This window comes from Protopterus annectens, chromosome 7.part0, assembly GCF_019279795.1.
Source record: "Protopterus annectens isolate FY-2018-M chromosome 7.part0, PAN1.0, whole genome shotgun sequence".
In the NCBI taxonomy this organism is placed as follows: Eukaryota; Metazoa; Chordata; order Ceratodontiformes; family Protopteridae; genus Protopterus; species Protopterus annectens.
This window is the reverse complement of record NC_056739.1, coordinates 1,695,245,626-1,695,269,548: the sequence shown is the minus strand read 5'-3', so window position 1 is coordinate 1,695,269,548 and position 23,923 is coordinate 1,695,245,626. Positions and strand designations below refer to the sequence as shown.

Genomic DNA, 23,923 nt, shown 5'->3' with positions numbered 1-23,923 from the left:
AGGGCCTGGATCCGACAACTCCGAGACCCGATAACGGGTCTGAGAAGGAGCGATCGGGGCAAAAATGGGGGCTGCACTCCCTCCCAAGGGGGGGGGGGGGAGGCAAGAGCATCCCCATCTGCATCTGGGTCTGTAAAAATCTTCGCATCATCCAATCCATGTCCGCTTCGGAGATGCTTCTAGTAGACCGCGAGGAGGTAGTCGAGGCAGGCCGGGAGGGCCGCCTCGAAGACCTCGAGGGAGACCTATCCTCCTCCTCCGGCTCCGGAGAAAAGGAAGGTGAACGGAGCCGAGAGGACAAGGATCCGGAGACCCTCTCAGGGGACTTCAGAATCTTTTCAGGCGGAGCCGAGAGATGAGACTCGGCCCGCCTCTTTGAAGTATGGCCCTCTCTCTCTCTATGTTTCTTCTTCTCCCTGTGGGAAGAAGAACCAGACTCCACAGAGCTAGTACCCGATAAGGGAGGTTGAGTCCCGGGTACAGCTAAGGGAGTAGCCGGTGCCGAAGCTACAGGAGTAGCTTGAACCCGGCTGGGAGAGGAAGAAGAAGCCGATTCCTGAGGGAGTTTTCCCGCCAGGATAAGCTTGTTCTTCCTGTCCCTAAGTGCCCGAGGGTTGAAGGCCGCACAAATTTGGCAGGCCTCCGACAAATGTGCTGCCCCCAGACATAAAACGCACTGAGTGTGGCCATCAGCTGGGGAAAGCTTGTGGCCACACTCAGTACATTTTGAAAATATAGCCTTAGACTCAGCCATAAATTCTCACACACACACACACCCAAACACTAGGGGGGGGAGGCGGAGAGACAAATTTAAACTAAGGAAAAAAAGAGTTTTTTTTTTTTTTTTTTTTTTTTTTTGTTAAAGTGGAACAATCTCACCAGACCAGGAGCTCTTCACTAAGAAGCAACTGTCTTTAGCCACGGCAAAAAACGATCTGAGGTAATGTGATTGGTAGTAAAGGATTATGGGTAGGGGGGAGGAGCTAGGAGCTCAGATCTTAAAGCTTGGAAAGCTGCCGGTTCGGATCCAACTCCCACAGGTTGCAGATCAAATGAAGTAACTACTTCAGATCATATCCTCAGCCCTCTTCTTGGATCTCTCCAAGGCATTTTATATGGTGGATCACCAATTACTAATCCATAACCTGAAAACTTTCTGCCTAGATAACACAGTCATCCAATGGTTCTAATCCTATCTGAAAGACAGACAACAGGCTGTCCTTTGGCAAACCAAACTTTCTAAACTACTACCCAACACACTAGGTGTACCCCAGGGATCCATACTAGGACCTCGCCAAGGCCTTTGACACCATCCCCCACTTTGGAATCATAGATAAACTTACTAAGCTGGGCATAAATCCCTAAGTCACTCGATGGGCTGCTAACTGGCTTACTGACAGAACCCAGACAGTAAAAGTAGCCGACTCCAAATCCAGCTCCAGACACGTGACAAGTGGAGTACCTCAGGATTCAGTCCTGGGACCACTCTTGTTTGGCATCTACTTCTCTGAAGTACAGGCCAACACTAAGAGACTCTGGCTAACAAAGTTTGCAGATGACTGCAAACTGAGAGCCATTATTGAATCCCCAAATGACGTGGATATTCTACAAAAGGGCCTTACAGAAACAGATGCCTGGTGCCAGAGCCATGGGCTCAAGCTTAATGCCAAGTTATCCCCTTTGGAAAAAAACATGTACCCATGAATTACCACATAGGTGGCAGGACACTAAACATTGAAAGTGTGATGAGAGACTTAAAGACACAGATGGACAGTGGTCTCACTTTCGATAACCACATTGCCACAACAGTCAGGAAATCCTTCTATGTGGCACACCTCATCACTAAGGGCTTTTCATCCAGAAAAAAGGAGGTCATTGTCCCACTGTACTCATCCCTCATTAGACCCATTATAGAGTATAATGCACCGTTTGGTATGTACCTCACAAGACATCTGCAACAGCGTGAAAGGCCACAAATACCTCACTAAAAGAATCACAGGCCTAAAGCAGATGCCATATACTGACCGTCTAAAAACTCCAGCTATACTCTGTGGCATATCGTCTACTCAAAGGCGATCTCTGCTTAACATACAAGGCCATGTCAAACCCTGAGCTGTTGGACTTGCTCCACTTAAAGAAATCCCAATCCCTCAGAGCCACACGCTCCAGGGATCTAAACCTTGTCATCACAATGAACAAAACATGCTGTAGGGATAGGTTCCTGACCCAGAAACTCCCCATACTCTGGAATAGACTGCCCATACATATCAAGCAGAGCGCTTCTCTGGCCCTCTTCAAAAGGAACCTTGATGATTGGATGGGAGATAGGAAATTCACCCCGGGGATCATGTCAGTCACCCTGCTAGACAGGGGCCTTGGGAAGTAAATATCGTGGGAAGAAATATCCAGGGAATTGTTATAGCTAGGCTTGCATAGGCCCTAGGGCCGATAGCCTAGTACCAACCTATGAACCCCCTTCTTTTCTCCATCTTCATTAACGACCTCTATTCTGCTATCCCTACAGCTGTGTCCAATACACCGATAACTCCACCCTGATTTGCTCAGCCACTTCTCCAAACGAACTTTGGTCTGCTACACAAACCACCTTTAACACAATTGAAAACTGGCTTTCTCGTCATCGTCATCGTCTGAACCCCCCAAAAAAACTGTTGCTATTCTCACTAACACACAGGTCTACTGCATTCACTTTTACCATTAAATCTAATAATGGCACAATAATCTCCCCAGATTCCTCTACGAAACTGCTAGGTGTTTTCTCAAATTCGACTTACATGTTAATCAATCTATAAAGACCATTAATAAAAAAACTAGGCTCACTTTACAGGATAAAAGCCTTCTTAAACCCTCTTGCTAGATCTGCCATAGCTCGCTCTCTCATACTTTCAACTCTACTGTATATATCCTCGATATTCTCCAGTCTAAACAAATCTGTCCTCAGCAAACTCTCTATCTGCTATAACCATATTGACAGACTTGCTACAGGCCTGCCTTATAGGACTCACCATTGCATTAACCTAAACCAGCTTGGGGGGCTAGAACTACCCAGCGTGATCCAGTATAACCTCATGATAACCACCCATAAGATACTCCTGCTCTTAAAAATATTATTACTCCCTATCACAATCACCAGCCAGTTCGATCCTCTAATAAATTACTATTTATTTATTTATGAGTGTCCGACTGGACGTAGGTCCATTTTCAGCAGAGGCCCGGGGAGAAAAGCTCCACTCCAGACTATCAAAACTAAAAACTCTGCCGGTGACTCTCTCTTCACAAACTCTGTTAGCAGATCCTGGAACTCTCTCCCAACCAAAATTACTTTGCTCAACTCTCTGAGCCAATTCAAGACTAGACTTAAACAACATTTGACATTAAACTGGCTATGTCAATGTAGCAAACCCGTCTTCTCGACAATGAGACTAAAATAGTTAATGTGAAGTTGTTCTATCTCGCCGTTCATTCTTACTGATGGATTCGGAGCCGATCCCTTGGCTCCAAGACAGCCTAGTACAAAGCTCGAGGTTTCCAAATAGCTCAAGGCCAAGTCCCTATCCCATGATGCACCCAGAGTTACCCCAGATCGAGTTTGCTGCTGCAACAGATCGGAGGTTCTCGCTAGCTCAGGCCAGTAAAAACCTTACTTTTTTACATTTCTAAATATTATTGATATTTTTCTTGAATATATAGTTAGTTAGCTTGATAAGCTCTTACAGCTTTATCTGTAGTTTCCCTTTATCTTGTGTGCCTTTTCATACTTGTATATTTGGCCTCGTTTTTTATTAGGCCTATTTAACTTTTCTTACTAAAAGTTGTTTAATCAGTGACCTTCTTTCACCTTTTTTCTTAGTAATAGTATTGTGTGCTTAGTTAGTGACCTTTGTCATAGCTTTAGACTTAACTTTAGTAGTGTACAGTTTAGTGATTGGTGACTATTGATATTATCTGCGTAGATAAAAGTGTGTGCATTTTTCTTAGCCTCAGTTTAAGGGCTTGTGTGCTTTTATTAGAAGGCTAATTTATATATCTGCTTGTTGTTAGCCTTAGTTTTAACAGCTTGTATTTAGCCTGTTTTTTTCTTAGAAGGCTTATTCAAATTTGATTATTGGGTGTGTTCCTTTTTCTGTCATGGCTGATAAGGACAAACACCCCAACTCAGGGTTTAAAAAATGCCCTAAATGTGGGCAGAAGATGTCTGTAACTGACTGCCACGTCAATTGTGTTTATTGCTTAGGTGCTTTACACTTGCAAGAAACCTGATCCATATGCCATTCCTTTTCTTCTTGGGTTCTCCAAGACAGAAAGAGGAAACTGATTGATAGGGGTTTATTGAAACCTTCCTTCCAGGAGGCTTTGAGTGACCAGGATGGATCTAGTAAGTCCTCAAAGTCTTCCAAGACTTCTATGGAATCAAAAAAATCAAAAACGTCAGTGACATTGGCTCCACAGATCTCGGAGCAGACTGTCTTTTCTTTTTGGAACCAGTATCTGAAATTCCAAAGTCTCCATTACTTCAGTCGGTACCATCGATCCGTTCATCTCGGTCTTCTGTTAGTCTTTCAGATTTGGATCGTGTGGTGCAGAAGCTTTTACAGGCACCAGCCTTTTAAAAATTGCTATCGGCTCTGACCCAAGCGGCTTCACAGTCAAAGACCCTTATGCCCACTACGACTCTTCCTCCTTCGAGCCACACTGGTCCTTCGGAGCCGGACTTGTTGACTGCGGAGCCTTCGGAGCTGACGCCTGCTCCAGTGTCTTCGGCGCTGATCGATGACTCTAGGAGCTGACACTCTCTGGTCAGGTCTGGGGAGGATAGTCTAACCGACTTGTCCATTCCGACTCTGTCTCTCGGGGTCTAGGCTCGGACGAGCTCGGCTCCTACCTCGGGCTCGGAGCCCACTGTTCTGGTGCCGGGGGTATTAACGGTTTCTTCGGATCCATCGGTCCCTTTGCATCTGAGCAGAGGTGCTTTCGAAGCCACGAGGAGAGTTATGTCTCCTAAGACATTCTCGACCTCAGGTACGGTCTGGCTTCTTCATCCCCTAAAGTGCCTGTGTCTGCTTCACAGATCCTGGCAAAGCGCAGAGACCCAGAGCCTCAGGAAGCCCCATTAGGTGGTCCATGCTCTTCCGAGACCTCACCAGAAGCTCCCACTGATGAGGTTCCCAGGAAGAGAGTTTGTAAGAGGAAACAACTAGACTCCTCTCAGGAGTCCTCAACATCTGATACTGACTTGGATGAATCAGAAGGGTCCCCACGATCCCCCTCTGAGGATATCTCATTTGCAGAGATACTTGAAAACCTTAGGCAGCGGGATGACTGGCAGTCCACCAACCCTACTGAAGACGATTCGGTTCTCCTGAAGGCTTTCAGGTCTCCGCCCTTCGATGAGCTTATGCAGCTGGTCTCACGAAGGGCGTGGGAGTCTCCAGACAACATGGAGCCTGTCCCTAAGAGGCCTAATAAGTTCATATCTGCCCCCCAAGATGAATCCTTTTTGATCAAAGGTGTGCCAGTGGATGCCATGGTGGTGGCGGCAGCCACCAAAAAGGAAATGACAGAAACTTCTTCTATCCATCCTCCTAACAGAGACTCTAGGATCATGGATAGATATGGGAAGTACATGTTTAGTTCAGCGACTTTTGCACTCCGTTCGCTTAACTACTTAACCCATTTCACGAGACGACAAAGCGATCTTTTAAAGAGCTTGTGGATGCTCTTCAGGTACAGTAGCTGCAGGAGCTACAGACAAAGTTGCCTCCCAGCTTGCTACCCTCAACTCCATTGTTAACTCATCCATGCGCCTCATTTCATATGCAGCTGATGGAATGAGCAGGGCAGCGGGTATAGGTGTTGCTCTTAGGAGGCACTCCTGGATGCGCTTGTGTTCCTTCGCGGAGCCCTTCAAGTCATCCTTTGTGAATACCCCTTTTGATGGCTCGTCCCTTTTCGGGCCCGAAGTTAAGGAAACTTTGACCAAGTGTGAGCAGGAGGGAAAAACTCTGTTTGCCGTCAGAGTCCATTTTTCCACCCCTACTAGGACCCTACCCCAAAGGTCAAAAGGGAGGAAAAATGTGGTTCCAAAAAGCCTTTCAGGACACACGTGGTGAACCCCCCTCCAGAGGCAGAGGAGAGGGCAATAATGGAAGATGCCCCCCTCGCAGCAGAGTGGGTCCGCAAAACCAGGGTGACAGAGATCACTTCTTTGGGAAGCCCTAGCAGCGCTTCTGAAAGGAGGCTCGACTGTCCTGCTCTGGAGGCAGTCAGGGGTCGCTTATCTTTGTACCCAGACACCTGGCTCAAAATAACAAACGACAACTGGGTACAAATATCATTTCCAGAGGATACTTCATTCCATTCGCCACAACCTCTCCACAGACAAGAAAAATCCAGGACGTTCCACCCAGTTACAGGGCACAAGCAACAGTTGAGGTCCAAACGTTGCTAATAAAAAGAGTCATCCAACCAGTCCCTGCAGACCAGACAGGATCCGGAACTTACTCAAGATTCTTTTTAGTTCCAAAAAAAGACACGGGACTGGAGACCTATATTGGACCTCAGCAGACTAAACAGATCTGTCAAGAAAGAGAAGTTTCAGATGGTCACGCTTCAGTCGATACTTCCCTTCTTAAGGAAAGACAACTGGATGTGCTCGATAGATCTCCAGGATGCGTACTACCCCATAAAAATAGCCAGGCCATCCAAGGATCATCTGCACTTCCAGCTGGGAGCCAATCATTACCAGTTTCAAACCCTGCCCCTTGGTCTCACTACAACCCCCAGAGTGTTCACCAAATGCATGGCAGTGGTCACGGCTCACCTGAGACGCCACCACCAGGCATCAACTCATTCAAGCCAGGGAATCCACACTATCACTCTGCAGCCAGCTGGGCATTACAATAAACTCAGAAAAATCTGCCTTGTTGCCATCGCAGCATATCATCTTTATCGGAGCAGAACTGACCACCACCATCACCACACTAAGACTTCCAGTAGAAAGAGTCTTACTACTCTATCAGCAGGTCTGCATTCTGATATCCAAAGACAAGGCTCCAGCTTCAGAAGTTCTAAAATTGTTAGGTATGATGGCAGCAGTAATTTTGGCCATACCGCTGGGTCGTATACACATGCGGATTCTGCAATGGCTGTTGTTCACGCAATGGTCTTACCAAGAGCTCCCCATTTTGCACCTGATAATGATCACAAACTCATGCAAACAGGATCTTCAGTGGTGGTTGACCTTACTTCATGTCATGATAGGACGTCCCTTTGTTTTACCCCCACCAGCGACCACAGTGACCATGGACGCTTCCCTGATAGGGTGGCGGGGACATTTTCAGGGAAGAACAGCCCCAGGCACATGGACCGATCAAGAGACACATCTGCATATCAATGTCTTAGAGATGAGAACAGTACTTTTGGTGTTGCAGTATTTCCAGGACTCTCTTCCTCTAGGTATAATTGCGATTCAGAAAGACAACATGTCAGTAGTCTGATAATTGAACAAACAAGGAGGAACCAGGTCATACCCCCTTTGCCATGAGGCCCTAAGAGTATGGCAGGGGGCAATTTCCACCCAGCGCTTTCTATTAACAATGCACATTCTGGGGAAATCCAACGTGATAGCAGACAAGCTGAGCAGAGCAATTTTGTTGTCCGAGTGGTCCCTCAAGAAAGAAATAGCGGACAGGATATTCCGCAGGTGGGGCCACCCTTGCTGCAACCTTTTTGCCAGTCACATGAACACGAAATGCAGAAGCTACTTTGCCCTGATTCCCCTCTGGGAGAAGCCCCAAGGGACACACTTGTTCACGATTGGCCTCCGGGTCTCCTCTGTGCTTTTCCACCAACCCCGTTGATACTCAAGGTTCTACAGAAAGCAAAATCTCTGGGAAAGACCATCATTCTTATAGCCCCTCATTGGCCTCGTCAGATTTGGTTCCCCTTCCTTCGATTTCATCTTTTGGAGGACCCTTGGATTCTGGACCCAGTTCTGGACCTTCTGATGCACTCGTCAGGGGAACTTCATCCCTCTCTGCAGTCCCTGAAGCTGACAGCTTGGCTGTTCCAATTCCCATCATAGCTAGCTTCCATAACATTTCCAATGAGACAAAGCAAATTCTATTATCCTCTCATAAATCCTCTAAGATGAAGTTATACCTTAGCAAATGGAAAAAAAAATTCTACATGGGTCTCTAAAAGCAATATTGATCCTTACCAAGCTCCTGTGGCCTCTATACTAGAATTCTTGACCATGACCTTCAATAAAGGAGCTGTAGCTGCAACAGTCCGTGTTCAACTTGCTGCCATTTCTAACTTTCATCTTGGATTTGAAAGAATGAATATTATGTCACACAAATTATCCAAAGCTTTTCTTAAAGGGACCTTTCATATCAGACCACCTGTGAAATCTCCCTATTCTCCATGGAATCTAAATTTTATGCTTTCCCGCATTATTCTTCCTACATTGGAACCAGCTTCCTCATGTGACCTCAAATTTTTGTCATAGAAAACTATCTTTTTAGTGGCTATTACTTCTGCCCGCAGAGTGTCGGCGCTTAAGGCCTTATCCATTAAACCTACTTACTTGATTTTCCATGCTGACAGAGTCTCACTTCGAACAAACCCCTCTTTTTTTGCCAAAGGTTTGCACTGAAACCAATCTTAACCAAATTATTGATTTGCCAGTTTTCTTCCCCAATCACTCCAACAATCTGGAATACATGCTGCACAAACTTGATGTTCACAGACAACTTATATTTTATTTGGATAGAACAAAAGATTTCAGGAAATCAGATCAGGTTTTTGTTTTCTTTTCAAAGTCCAGGAAAGGTATGCCAGTGGCTAAAACAACTCTGTCTAAATGGTTATTGATTGTATCACCTTTGCTTATTCAGCTGCCAATATGCCCTTACAGCATAAAATTAAAGCTCACTCAACCAGAGCAGTTTCTATATCTTCTGCTTTTTCTGCCAGACTTCCTATTGATAACATTTGTGCAGAAGCCACTTGGTCAAAACCTCATACCTTTATCACTCATTACAAAGTTGACAGGGCTACCTTTGGATCCACTGTCCTGAAAAAATATACTCCCGTGAGCCACCCAAAATAGATGGTGCATGGGACAATACCCATCAGTAAGAATGAACGGCGAGATAGAACAGCTTCACATAAAGAAGTTATGTACTTACCATAACATTCCATGAGAGTTGTTCATCTCGTTTTCATTCTTACGTCCCTCCCTCCTACCCCCTTCCTGGGCTTTCAGAAGACCCAGATGCTAGATCCCTCCTGGTCACTCGTCCCTTCTATACTTTCTCTCTTATGGAGTTACAGAATGACATATGGTACTATTATACACAGCAAACAAGATCTGAGGTAACTCTAGGTGCATCATGGGATAGGGACTTGGCCTTGAGCTATCTGGAAACCTCGAGCTTTGTAGTAGATTGGCTCCAAACCCATCAGTAAGAATGAAGGCGAGATGAACTCACATTGAACATTATGGTAACTACATAACTTCTTTTTTTGGCTTATCTGTGGACTATCCTGACCTATACCTTGTCTAACTCTAATGTGTTTTGGCATGTAACCATTGTAAATATTGTATCTGTAAATAACTGTATGAGTTAATAACAGCATGCTTAGCTGACTTGAACTACTTAATGAAGACCTAGTCTTTGATTTTCGTTAACCCCAGAACTACTATTATTTGCCTAGGTATGTAACCTCTGTAAAATTGTAATCATAAACCTTATTGCTTGCTTAGATATGTTAACTACTGTATATACTGCATTTTAATCTAATTTTGGTGACCTTGGAGCTTTTCTCCCCAGGCCTCCGCTGAAAATGGACATGTATCCAGTCGAACTATCCTGGTCAACAAATGTAAAATAAAATAAAATAAAATAAATAAAATAGAGTGACTCACCCATTTTGGAAAATAAACGCAAGAAAATGTAAAACTGCTGGAATAGGAGCAATAAAAGGATCTAGTTGCTTCTCTTGAGCACATATAGAGAATCTTTTACATTTGCTTTTACAGATTCTCGTAGTAGATGACTTGTGGGAAGAAAGCCTGGAATGTCTAGCCATCATTGGAATTGGAGAAACCATGTGGTTAAATTTTAGGTCTGGGAGATCAGGACGAGTTTGCACTGATGGATGGGACAGTAGATCTGGACATGGTTGCAGCATCCACTTTGCTGTTCAACCTTAATGCTTTCTGAACAAATTTGTGGATCAAGGGAAGTGGTGGGAAAGCATAAAGTAGACCAGGAGGAAAAGCATGGACTAGAGAATCTAAGGGTGACTGTCCTAAGGGAGAATCAAGACAAAGAACCTGCTGCATTTGTTGTTGTGGGGAGATGCAAAGAGATCACAGCAAAATTGACCATATTTGTGGCAAAGCATGTTGCCACTGACTGATTCAGAGACCACTCATGAGGCATCAGTAATACTCTGCTGAGCCTGTCCTCCCAGGATGTTGCACTCCCCCAGAATGTGCATTACGATCAGAAAGAGGTTGGTAGAGGCCGCCCACGGCCACACTCTCATCATTGCTTCTCGACACAGGGGGCAGGATCTAGTTTCCCCTTGTTTGTTGATGTGCCATACTATTGATATGTTGTCCGTTTGTAACACATAGTCAATGGATGAAAAAAGCTGTCTAGTGCGTGCAACACCAGAAGGACTGGCCTTGTCTCTAGGACATGATATGCAGGTTGGTCTCCTGTGACATCCACGTACCTTGAACCATCCAACCCATGAAATGCCCCCTCCACCCCAACTGGGAGATGTCTGTGGTCAACGGGACGTTGGTGGGGGGGGGGACAAAGGGGCATCCTTGTTGGATCTCAGAGGAGTGGAGCCACTAGAGGGATCTTTGCACACTTGTGATAGTTTGATTGTGTAGCTTAAAGGGTGTTGGTGTAATGACCATTGGACTGCTTAGGTCCATTGCAGAATTCCATACGTAGACATGCTGTTGGTAACTGGTTGTGGTAGTAGCCATGGAGCCAAGGCTCTGAGTACTAGTTTTGTTGAAGTAGCTGGAATTGCTAAAATCTGCCTGATATGTAGTCTTAGCAATGAAATCTTGTCTGGAGGTAGACAGGGTATCCAGATGTGGTCCTATGAAGTCAATGTTTTGAACAGGCTGTAACTTGACATTTTTGCATGTTGATTGTTATGCTGTTGTAACAGATAGTCCCTGGCTTGGGTAAGTAAATGCCTGGTTGGAGAGGTTAGGAGCCAGTCATATAGGTAAGGAATCGCATGGAATCCTTGTCTTGGATGAGCTGCAACTACCACTATGCATGTGCTAACACCCTGGGGGCTGAAGCGAGACCGAAAGGAAGCGCTCTGAATTGAAAATGTCTAGCTCCCAGCTTGAGGCGGAGATACCTTCTAGAGCATCTGTCCATCTTGATGTGGTAGTACACATTCTTCAGGTCTGTTGAGCACATCCCTGTCATCCATTTTCATAAGAAGTAAAATGCGCTGAACTGTGACAATCCTGAACTTTGAGTTCTTTACTGACTCATTCAGGGATGTCAGATCCAAGATGGGCCTCAGGTCCCCTAACTTTTTTTTGTACTAAAAAGAATTTTGAGTAAATACCTGATCCAAATTGATCTGGAGGGACCTTCTGGATGACTCTTTTTTTTGGAGCAGCTTTGAGATCTGCAACATTGCTATCTCTCTCTGATTGGGTGGGGCATCTGGGAGGAAGTTCTTTGCTTTGGGGATTTTTGAAAAGGGGATGGAGTATCCTCTTGATATGATCCTTTACACCCACCAGTCATTTGTGATGGCTAGCCAGGCTTCTGAGTGCAAAGATAAGCACACCCCGACTGCCTCCAGAGAAGGACAGTCAGGCAACCTTTCAGGAGCACTGAACGGGTCTGTCTCTGAAAGGATCTCGAGACCCTTTATTTTGTGGACCCCCTCTGCTGTGTGGGCAGCATCTACCATCACAACTGTTTCCCCCCTCTGCCTCTGGGGGAAAATCCCCTGTGATTCCTGAAAAGGAACCTGAGATTTTCTTGAACCACAGTTTTCTCCCATGCTGATTCTTGCATAAGGATCTTTGTGGGGTAGAAAAACGGATTCCAATGGCAGGCAGGGTCTTTCCATCTTTCTCACTACAGGAAAGTGTCTCTCTAACAGTGGGCCTAAACGAACAAAGATGAGCCATCAAAAGCAGCATTGACAAAAGATACCTTGAAAGGTTCCGCAGTCACACAGCCGCATCCATGGTGCTTAATGGCAATGCCAGAACCGGTGACCCTTGAGGTACCCTCTTGCAGCATGGGAGATTATCTTCATGGATGCATTGGAAATTGACTTTAGAGTGGCATTTTGGAAGAGAAGGACTTCCTTTCCTCTTCAGACATGAACTCTGGGACCGAGCTAGAGAGTTTTTTGATTTAATCCCTCTGTAGCCTAGTAAAATGGGAAAGACAGTTTAAGGCTTGAAAGGTGAAGGTAGATGAGGCATGCACTCTCTTGCCAAATCTATGGCCCAAGATTCCCTGTTAGGGGGAAGGACAGTGGAGCCTTCTTGGGCCAGCTCCTTCTTGAAGGTTGCTGCAAAAAACATGGCATCTACCAGGATTCCTTTGGTCCAATGGGGTCGGTTAGAGGGGGCATTAAGGATTTTGTCTGTACATTTGGGGATAGGTTCTACAGTGTCCGTGTCCTTCCAAGCCCTGTCTGATACCAAGTCAACAAGTGCATCAGCGGAGGGGGGAGAGGGACACACACACAACCGAAATGCAGATGGTTTGGATCTGAAAGCCTCCAAGAACACAATTTCCTCAGGGTAAGGTTTTGGGAAGACCATCCACTTATATGGTGCAGGGTTTCTATACATGCTAGTGATATTAAAGCAGGAAAACTATTTCTTACTTGTAATGTTTCCAGGCTTGATTTACATCGTTAGTGAAGGTGAGTTAAAGTTTATAACCCTGCAATCTTGAGTTGCTGGGGATTTAACATAAAAGTGTACTTATTACATATAGAATTAAGATGATAATTTCCCATTTTCATAGGCATCCATGTATACAGTAATGTTCTTAGTTTAAGATGTGCACAATTTTTTTAAGCAAAAAAATTAAAAGAGAGAAAATGATGAAAAAGATAGTTCTTTCTTGCATTTGCAAAGTAATTAGCTTTCCCCCCCCATAAACACCTACTTTAATTGAAGACAAGCAACTTGCAGGTACATGCAGTTAATCATTAGTGGTTAGAAAGTATAGTTGTGTAAGTAAAACCGCAGATGTTCAAATGATTACTGCTGCAGTAGCCTAGCTATATAGGTTATATCCTGCCAAGGATATAACAGCTAGCTAGCTTCCAAAGTTTCAGGGGACCTTCCACACTCCCTAATTGTCAGGCAGCTTGAGTTGAGCTAACTAAAAGACAAGTTTCAGCGCAAAGCCTTTCAGAGCTTTTCTGCCAGCACAGAGAGAGGGAGGCTGAGCCCCGAAAGGACAAAGATGATAACAAAAAATAATAATAATAATAAATTTCCACACCCTGGCATAAGAAACACACCAAAAAACAAGGTAGATAGTGGGAGAGAGTGACTAATGCGACAGTGATCATTCAAATATCTACTGTTATGGTAAGTTTTACTTAGACACCTCTGCTATGCTCATATTGATCACTGCTGCAGTAGCCTTAGCTATATGGGTAGATTACTTTAGTTAACTACATTTGGGAGGTGGAAGGACAAGAGTCTAGGAGCCCCTTGAGAATGGTCCTAGTAAAGCTTGATCCTGATATAGCGAATTAATCAAGTCTTAAAGGACCACTATGGGAAATAACTGAAACAACATATTTTTATTTTCTCTTCAAGTTGTGCACACTGCTAACCTGCATGCACCAGAAAAAAAGTAGTTACTGCTAATTCTATTCTGTTTGTAACCCTGCATACCTTCCTGGAGGCAGACATCCTCATACAGTTTGTTCTTCTTCCAAAGACAAATCCTCCCCCATAATGAACTGTGAGGGAATACTTGATGAGATCACACTGCCTATGGCTGGACTGTCAGATCCCACCCAGCTGCATTCACTTAGAATGGAAAAAATGAGTAGTAGAGCTAACTATGAGAGCCATCAGTAAAGGTATAATGAACTATTCTGCAGTGACTCTTACAAATGTGTCTCCTACTGATGTGTTACACATTCAGTAAAACAAGCTTCTCAAAAAATCAACTAATTACTGAGATAACAGACTTTTTAGTGAGTTTATTTTCCTTCCAAAGTTACTCCTCCTACAGTCATTCCCTCAACCAGCAAGAGTATCACATTTCCTACCCTGCAATGTTTAGCTAATTAGTTACCTATGCATGAAAATACACATCAAAAAGATTACTCTGCAGTCTGCCAAGTGTGCCAGTAAAAGTGTTCGCTCACATCTCTCCTTATTCCTGTTATCTGAATGGCACTTTCGCAGTAAATTATGTTATAAAATGCTTTTTACCAATCTTTAATATGTAGAAATATTTTTAAACTTGAAGCAATGCCTGTAACGTTCACAGATAATAGCTGATCACAGACATGGAAATGTTTGAAACATAGTACTGTTTAGCATGAAATTAACAGTCTTATTTCAGACAGGTTTACACAACAATGCAGTCTTAAGATTTGCCACATCTCAGTCAGGTCTGCGATGCCACCTTGGCTTTTACCTTTCCTTACCCTTGCTTTATTATGCATGCATTCACAGAGATTTGTGTTATGTATCTTTTTGGATATTATTCATTAAATTTCTCCTTAAGCATAATACAAAGCCATCTGTCATTGTCCATAACAGTGTGCACACTTTTTCTACCTCAGTTAAACTTAATAGTGCTTTAAAATGTACACTGCTACAACCATCAATTAAATTCTGTGTATCCAAATTTTGACAGCTTCTTGAGAAGTGAAAAACAGATATCTGAGCCAGCATGTTCTACACCACATTAATTTGGAAGAAATTTGCAGGTAACAAATCGACAATTTCAGAGTAGCTTATTTTAATTCTGTGAACTGTTTTTTACTACATATTCTCCAGCCCACATCATCTCCCACCTACACTTTGCTTAGTTATTTCTTGTACGACATCCACCATAGCCACTCTGCAAATGTCTACTACAGTCAGTGTGTGGATATATGTCCGTTTTGTTTGCTGGTTGTAGTAGACATTTGCTTAGCTAGTTCTTGTACATCATCCACCATAGCCACTCTGCAAATGTCTACTACAACCAGCAAACAAAACGGACATATACACACACTGATCTTTTCATACACAAAGTCTCAGTGAACCATGGAGCTCAGACCACCTATAAAGAAATGAAATAAAAAGCATGTAAATAAATTGCTGCAATGGCTAAAATGAAACAATACTTGATAATGTCTGCTCTTCACGACACACATCTGCTGCAGTAACACACACTCTGCTTAATATTAGCTGGCAAACACATGGGCCTATCAGGTACGAGTTCCTGTAGCTGTGTTTCACAGTGTAGTGCTACAACAACCACAATACACACATACTCACTATCAGTTTGTATCCATCTCTTTACAGCCTTTAATCCAATGCGCATGTGCCAAAGCAAGCACCTGAATTCAGGCCAATGCAGCAGCCTAATGCATTGATAACTATGCCAAATAGCAATGACAGCAAACACATCGCACTTTGAAGCACCCACACATGTTACACGTGCACAAAATATGACATTTGACACCATAAGGGCACAATTTCTACAGTACCAGCATGCACACACACACTCTGTATGTAACTTCCACACATCACATACATGACCACACATATACATTTACATTCTGTGGCATACACTGCAATTCAATTCTATATCCCCTTCCACATACACCACCACAATTCCATACCATCAAAAGGCAAAAGATATGCCATTCAAAGAATGATATCATATTTATGTAATGTATGCTTCTTAATGCATACTGGCATAACATTATCAAGCAACTGATATGAATACTGCAGACAAGTTAAAATAAAGCACACTCCTCAATTACAGCATTCATCACAGGATGTGTCCTACATGGCCTCCAACAAGAATTAGCAACACCACTGGGTACTCTTTTCAATCATACTCAAGCACCAGCTTCCTCCTCTCTAAATGGAAAACAGCCACCATTATCCCCTTGCACAAAAGTGGTGCTTCCACTGACCCCAGGAACTACAGAACTATTAGCCTGACTAGCCTTATCTGCAATGCCATGGAGTGAATGATCATGGACATTATCAAGAAAGATATAGGTAACCTCCAAACACTTGACCCTACTCAGTTTGGATTTGTTGAAGGGAGCTCATGCCTGTTAAACCTGGTGGACTTATTCAAGACAGTCACCAAGGCCGTGGACAAAGGGAAATCTGTGACAATATCCCCCACTCAGGCATCATTGACAAACTCAGCTCAGTAGCAACCCTTATATCGTTAGATGGGTCGCTAACTGGCTCACTGAAAGAACACACACAGTCAAAATAGGGGAATCCACCTCCAACAGCATTCCTGTAACTAGTGGTGTTCCACCGGGATAAGTCCCGGGACCTCTACAGTTTGGAATCTATTTCTCTGAAGTACAAAAAACTAAAAGTCTCTGGCTGACAAAGTTTGCTGATGACTGCAAACCGGGAGCAGTCATAGAATCTCCAAAAGATGTCAACAACCTACAAACAAATGATTGGTGCCCAAGTCATGGCCTTAAAATCAATGCAAAAAAAATGCATTATCGTCCCTTTTGGTAAGGGCGATGTTCCTGCTAATTACCACATCAATAGCAACACCCTAAGTACATACTCAGTGATGAGAGACCTGGACACGCAGGTTGACAGCAACCATATCTTTGATCACCAGGTCTCCACAGTGGTAAGAATGGCATTCTATATTACTAATCTCATAAGGGCATTGTCTCTAGAAAAAAAGAAGTTATAAGTTCTCTGTAATCTTTCCTCAAGTAAGCAACTACTGAACATACAAGCTCTATTACAATAAGAATATTAACAACATGTCTTAAATACCATGAAAAGGAAAAATCTTTGCAATGGTTTGTTTTCTCTTTTATAACTGTGTGTTTACCCATGCCGCCATGTAATGTGTGAAGATAATAAAGATGTTAATAAAAAAACAGCAAGTCTCAACTACGTTATTATATAAGGAGTGATGACAGTGAGTTCCAGCCATGTATGCCAAATACACACCAAAAGAAGAGTTTGTACATGTGAAAAAATATATGTTATAAACTTACATATTTAACAAAGGAAGTGAGAATGGTATACATCTTGGCCAGTTCCTTCAGAAGGGTATCAATACAACTTCCTGAGGGTAAAGATGTCTGAATTAGTTCATGAAAAGCAGTCAAGAGGGTCCCCAGCTGAAGAATAACAGCCTTTTCTATTGGCTCTCTCTGGTTCACAGTTTGAGATGATTCATCTAGGGAGATATTTATATTATTAGAAATACTTTCAAATATTAGAAAGGACAAACATATACATATAAAACCAATGAAACAAAAAGGAAGTTATGTACTTACCATAGCTCTCTTGATTTTGGTTAAACCTAGTCTGTCCATGATGACTGATGGGTTTATCCAGCATCTGTCAGATATGACTGGCAGCTTCAGCTTCTCCAAAGCATGAGCTCCCTTCCCTTCTCCCATGATATACCTGCCTTCTCCCCATAGCTCTTAGATCAAGTTTACAACCTAGATCACAAATGGAATAAAATGAAAGACACAAAGATGTAACTTCAGGTGGAGGACAGGCTTCAGTATGGATCTACAAAGTTTGTCCAGAGATGGGAAAATAGGAGAATTTGGAGTGGGAATGTGGACAGGTTGACAAAAATGGAAGGACTAGGGATATCCAAGATCAAAGATTACGGTAAGTACATAACTTCTGTATCTATGATTAGCCAATCTGTCCAGCTCAACTGCTAGGATAGAATCACCAGCTATCAAATGCCCTTGGTGGCATAATGATAGGATACCTTTAAGCACTGTAGCTCCAAATGATGATCTTAGCCTAGAGCTCGCATCTAGCTTGGAATGTCTACAGAAGATGTGCACAGCAGACCACTTTGGCAGCAGTACAAATATCATCCACAACCAAACTTCACAAAAAAAAGCTGTGGCGGTTGTAACTGACCTTGTAGACTACACCTCAGATTCACACAATAAAACTCTGCTGTCAGCATGACATATAAAAAGCATACAGTCAAACAGCCATCCAGACAAGGTGATCATAGACATTTCCTGACTCAGTATAGAAAAAGCACAAGAAAAGAAGAGTTGGTGGTCTTTTCTAAAATGCTTTGTGCAGTGTACAGTGGGTATAAAAAGTTCACATACCCCTGTTAAAATGCCATGTTTTTGTGATATAAAAAATGAGACCACAATAAATCATTTCAAAACTTTTCCCACCTTTAATGTGGCCTATAACCTGTACAATTCAACTGAAAAACAAACAAACCTATTAGGGGAAAAATATAAAAAATAAAAAATGTACAATACACTGGTTGCATAAGTGTGCACACCATTAAATGAATACTTTCTTGTGTGTGCACACCCTTAAACTAATACTTTGTTGAAGCACCTTTTGATTTAATTACAGCATTCAGTCTTCTTGGGTAAGGAGTCTATCAGCATGGCACATCTTGACTTGGCAATATTTGCCCATTCTTCCTTGCAAAAGTACTCCATATCTGTCACATTGTGAGAGTATCTCTTGTGCACAGCTCTCTTCAGATCACCTCACAGATTTTCTATTGGATTTAGGTCTGGGCCATTCCAAACCTTCTTCTGGTGAAGCCATTCTTTGGTTGATTTGGATGTATGCTTGGGGCCATTATCGTGTTGAAAGGTGAAATTCCTCTTCATCTTCAGCTTTCTAGCAGACGCCTGAAGGTTTTGGGGCAAAGGTGACTGGTATTTGGAACTGTTCATAATTCCCTCCACTTCGACTAAAGCCCCAGTTCCAACTGAAGAAAAGCAACCCCAAAGCATGATACTGCCACCACCACCATGCTTCACAGTGAGGATGGTGTTTTTTTGGCGATGCAAAGTGTTGTTTTTGTACCAAATGTACCTTTTGGAATTGCGGCCAAAAAGTTCAACCTTGGTCTCATCAGACCATAACACATTTTCCAACATGCTTTTGAGAGACTTGATTATTGTTTTGCAAATTTTAGCCAAGTCTGGATGTTCTTCTGTGAAAGAAAAGGCTTCCGTCTTGCAACCCTACCCCACAGTCTAGACATATGGAGAATATGGGAGATTGTTGTCACATGTAGTACACAACCAGTACTTGCCAGAAATTCCTGCAGCTCCATCAGTGTTTCTGTAGGTCTCTTGGCAGACTCCCTGACCAGTTTTCTTTTGATCTTTTCATCAATTTTGGAGGGACATCCAGTTCATTGCAACATCACAGTTGTCCCATATTTTCTCCACTTTTTGATGACTGTCTTCACTGTGTTCCATGGTATATCCAATGCTGTGGAAATTTTTTTGTACCCTTCTCCTGACTAATACCTTTCAACAATGAGATCCCTTTGATGTTTTGGAAGTTCTCCTCAAACCATGGCTTTTGCTGTAGCAGGCAACTGAGTAAATGTCAGGAAAATCCTACTAGGATAGCTGAATTATATTTGGGGTTAATCAGAGTCTCTTTAATTGACAGGTGTGTACCCAAAAAAAACTGAATGCTGTAATTAAAATCAAAATGTGCTTCAACAAAGTATTAGTTTAAGGGTGTGCACACACAGTAAAGTATTAGTTTAAGGGTGTGGACACTTATGCAACCAGCGCATTGTATGTTTTTTTTTATTTTTTATGTTTTTTTCCCCTAACAGATTTGTTTGTTTTTCAATTGAATTGTACATGCTATAAGTCACATTAAAGGTGAGAAAAATTTTGAAAGGAGTTATTGTGGTCTCATTTTTTATATCACAAAAACCTGGCATTTTAACAGGGGGTGTGTAAACTTTTTATATCTACTGTATGTAGAATACTAATTGCCTGTGAACATCAAGGCTATGTAGCAAGCATTCTCCTTTATTGCTATGATTTGGAAAAAATGGCACATATGAAGGTTTCTTTAAAGTAAAACTGAAAGCAATCTTGACTGTAAAGGAGGAAATGGTTCTGAAGGAACCCCTATCCTTATGAAAAAAGTACAGATAATTCAACGAGAGAGCAAGCAGATCTGATATTCTTCTGGCTAAAGTAATAGCAACCAAAAACAAGGTCTTCCAAGGGAGAGGGAAACACTGAGTCAGCTGAGGAAGCTATCTCAAAGGGAGGAGTCATTAAAGCCAGTGAAAAGAATTTAAGATCCCAAGTGGGTGAGCAGTCTTCAACTGGTGGTGTCAGGGGGAAAAGTGCCTTTCAGGGAAGCCTTACAGGTTTTATGGGAAGCTAAGGTTATTGAATAAAAACTATGATGGAAACCCAAAACAGCTACTAAATGGACCTTGATGAAAGATTGGCTAACACCAGAAATAAAAAGGGTGGCCAGAAACTCTAACACTAAAGTAAATGGGCCAAAAACAGAGTTTAATCCATGTTGAAGGGCCTAAATGGAAAAGATGTCCATTTGCTCCTATAAAGCCTGCCAGTAAATGTTTTCTGAGAAACAAAGCATATGAATCATTCTAGAAGGGAAAGAAAGATCCTTGGCCAACAATGGAAACTGAAAAAATCAAGAGGTCAGAATGACGGACGGAATGTCCAGGTAAGATAGGAGGCCCAGTTTGATATTTAGAAGCCATGGCTGCTTCTTGAAGTGAAGCCTCAGCACTGGGAACCAGACGTGCATCGGCCAGAAGGGGCTATGGGAATGATTGAGGCCTTGCAGAGGGATGCTTTCTGAAGGAATTTTGTCATTAGTGGCAATGGGAGGGGGAGAACAGAGGAGTCTGGGAAGCCACTAATGGGCTAGAGTGTCTCTGTGGAAAGATTAGAGTAAAGAAGCTGCTGCATTTGGTGTTGGATGAAGAAGCAAAAAGAACGCAGAAAGGCTACATCAGCAGACGAATATCAAATGTGAACCAATGGGTTGAAGGACCACTTGTGAGGCATCAGACATCTACTGAAACTGACCCCCGAGGTAGATTGCCTGTGCTGGAATGCATGCTATCATAAAGTACTGTGTAGACTTTGCCCACTACCACACCAAAATGACTTAAGTACAAGGTATAAGAGTAGGTTCCTCCCCTTCTTGTTGATGTAACATACCACTGAAGGCTGGATAGACATCACCCTGAGGAAGGAAGCCCTGAAGGGCCTGCAACTCTAACAGAACTGCCCTTATCTCAAAGATAAAGATGTGAAGGTTGGCCTCTTGCTGAGTTCACATCCCTTGGACTGTTCTCTCATTAAAATATGCCCCTACCCCAGACAGGGACTATCTATGGTCACTGTGACCTTCAGAAGGGACAGGATGAATGGTCTCCCCAATGAAATAGTGACAGACTAGATCTACCGTCTAGAAAACATATGCAAGAGGTGGAAAATGAACAGGTTTGCACACTGAATCCAGCAACTAAAATTACTGCATGCTCTGGGTCCAATGTAACACCCTCATGTAGAACCTTGCATGAGGAACTAGCCGAATAGCAACTGCCACTAAGCCTTGTATTAGCAAAATATGTGAATTAGCTGAAGATAGGAACAGCTAGAGCTTTAAAAGTCAAGAACCACAAGATTGTTGGTCTATCTAGATGAAGCCTCAGAATCTGTAGCCATGAGTCCAGATGGCATCTTATAAAGACTAGAGTCTGGGAAACTTCCAACTGGGATTTTTTTTGAAATGACAGAGATGCCTAAGAGCAGATACAAATGGAGCAAATAGTCACTGGCTAAGAAAAGGGACTCGCTTGATGCAGTGGTGAGAAGACGATCATCCATGTATAGAAAAATTAGGAACCTTTTCTGCCTAAGGTGGGCTGGGCTGTCAAAACGGACATACACAAATAACGAATGAATGAGATACAAAAACTCACTTTATTTAAAACACGAAACAAAGTTTTCGGGTATAACCCTTCCTCAGTGTTTGTTAATATATTTTAGACTAAGAACATTTTCATTATATAACCAGGATAGACAAATGTGGTTACCATCAAACCAATGTTGGAATTCAGACAGAAACAGTATCATTAAATGTTTTATATCTTTTTTGTTTTTATGTGCTATGTATTGTTCATTTTATATAATTGCGATCACGCAAAATTTTTTATGATGTATACTTTTTAAAATACTAATAATGTATTTGCGCTTACCATGATTTTAAATATAGTGATGTAGCTTTAATTGTTAAATTGATTGTTTCTTACGTATTATCTTATAGGTGAGCTGTGTCATGTGGTATTTGTCTGTCCTGGTTATATAATGAAAATGTTCTTAGTCTAAGTCTAAAATATATTAACAAACACTGAGGAAGGGTTATACCCGAAAGCTTTGTTTCGTGTTTTAAATAAAGTGAGTTTTTCTATCTCATTCATTCGTTATTTGTGCGTTCTTCTGGCTCTGAATAGAGAAGATTCGAACCCTGGTTGGAGTACTGTTTCATTCAAAATGGACATACACTCAGTTTCCCAAGGGGTTGGGGTGAGGCCAAATGCCATTGCCCAGAACTGCTAATAACTGGTTCCCAGATGGAAGTGGAGGTACCTTATTGGAAGCTTTGGTAATTTTTATGTGGAGGTAAGCCCCCTGAAGGTCTACAGAGCACATTCCAATCTCCCTCCTATAAGCACAAAAACCTGGTTTGCACAGTGACCATCAGGAACTTTGTCTACTTTGCATAATGGTTTAGGCTGTTTAAATCTAAAATGGGTCTGAAGTTGTTTGACTTTTTGAGAAGTAAAACGAAGCTGGAACAGACTCTATACACAATCTCATTTGGTGGGATTGATTGTATATCTCTTTTTAGAGGAGTTGCAAAAGCTCCTTTCCATTTGAACTTCTCTGATGAGGTAGTACATCTGGGACTGATTGAGAAATTATCTTTGGAGGTCTTGAGAATGGAATTATATAGCCTCTGAATATTATGTTCTTCATCCAGTCTGATGATCATCCATCTGTCCAGGTGAAGAGACAAATAGCCACTACTGCCTCCAAAGAACAGAAGGTCAGGCAACTCAACAGAAATGTTGAGGAAGCGTCACACAGAAGGAAGCTCTGAAGCCTTGTTTTTCAGGACATCCTCTGCCTCACAGGTGGCATTCATTAAAAGGATCTCCACTGCCAGAGTTACTACATAGTAAGGGGAGTTAATGAATGATGCCTTGAAGTTGACTTCAAAATCATAGCTATGCCTGTGTTTGCTGTTCTTACTGTTCCATCTGCTCTATTACCAGCCTCATAGAGAGGTAGAAAATGGTGAACATAGTGAACACCTGTGACATCAGCTGCTTGCAAGTTTCTAAAGGGTAGTGGAATATAGCATTTGCTCATCTAGGCCTCACTAGAATCTCTTCATATATGCAAGGTAGTTCAGTGCTCAAAAAAAAGAACTTCAACTGTAAATTCATTTCTTTAGACAATCAACCATCCCCAAAGTACAGTTTTGTACCTACCATAAATGTAGATGTTCGAGTGTATACCCTGCTGCAGTCATCACACTTGGGTTATCCTGTCGTCAGGCGGTCCCGCAGTTGGCCTGAATTCCAAAGTCTTGGTCCTGCGCCGGTTGCTGTCGCTTCTTCCCTGACGTCAGTGCGTCAGGGGTATTATAAGAGGCATCCGACGCCATTTTCTTCAGTTTTTCTTGCCCCAGATGTCAGGTACCCCCCAAAAGGTGGTCAGTAGATAGTACCAATAATGAAAGTTTAGCACAAACAAAACATCCCTCCAGCTATAAGCAAATACACCACAAAGGTTG

At 42.6% G+C, this 23,923-nt stretch overlaps 1 protein-coding gene across 2 annotated transcripts in view; it reads right to left on the bottom strand.

The window, feature by feature from the left end:
* FANCI (FA complementation group I) overlaps positions 1-23,923 on the bottom strand; it is a 2,406,750-nt gene that overhangs the window by 294,360 nt on the left and 2,088,467 nt on the right. For both annotated transcript variants that reach the window (XM_044078210.1, XM_044078208.1), the window contains exon 32: positions 17,293-17,477. In XM_044078210.1, the coding sequence (XP_043934145.1) occupies positions 17,293-17,477 (185 nt within the window). The remainder of the gene's footprint in view (positions 1-17,292; positions 17,478-23,923) is intronic.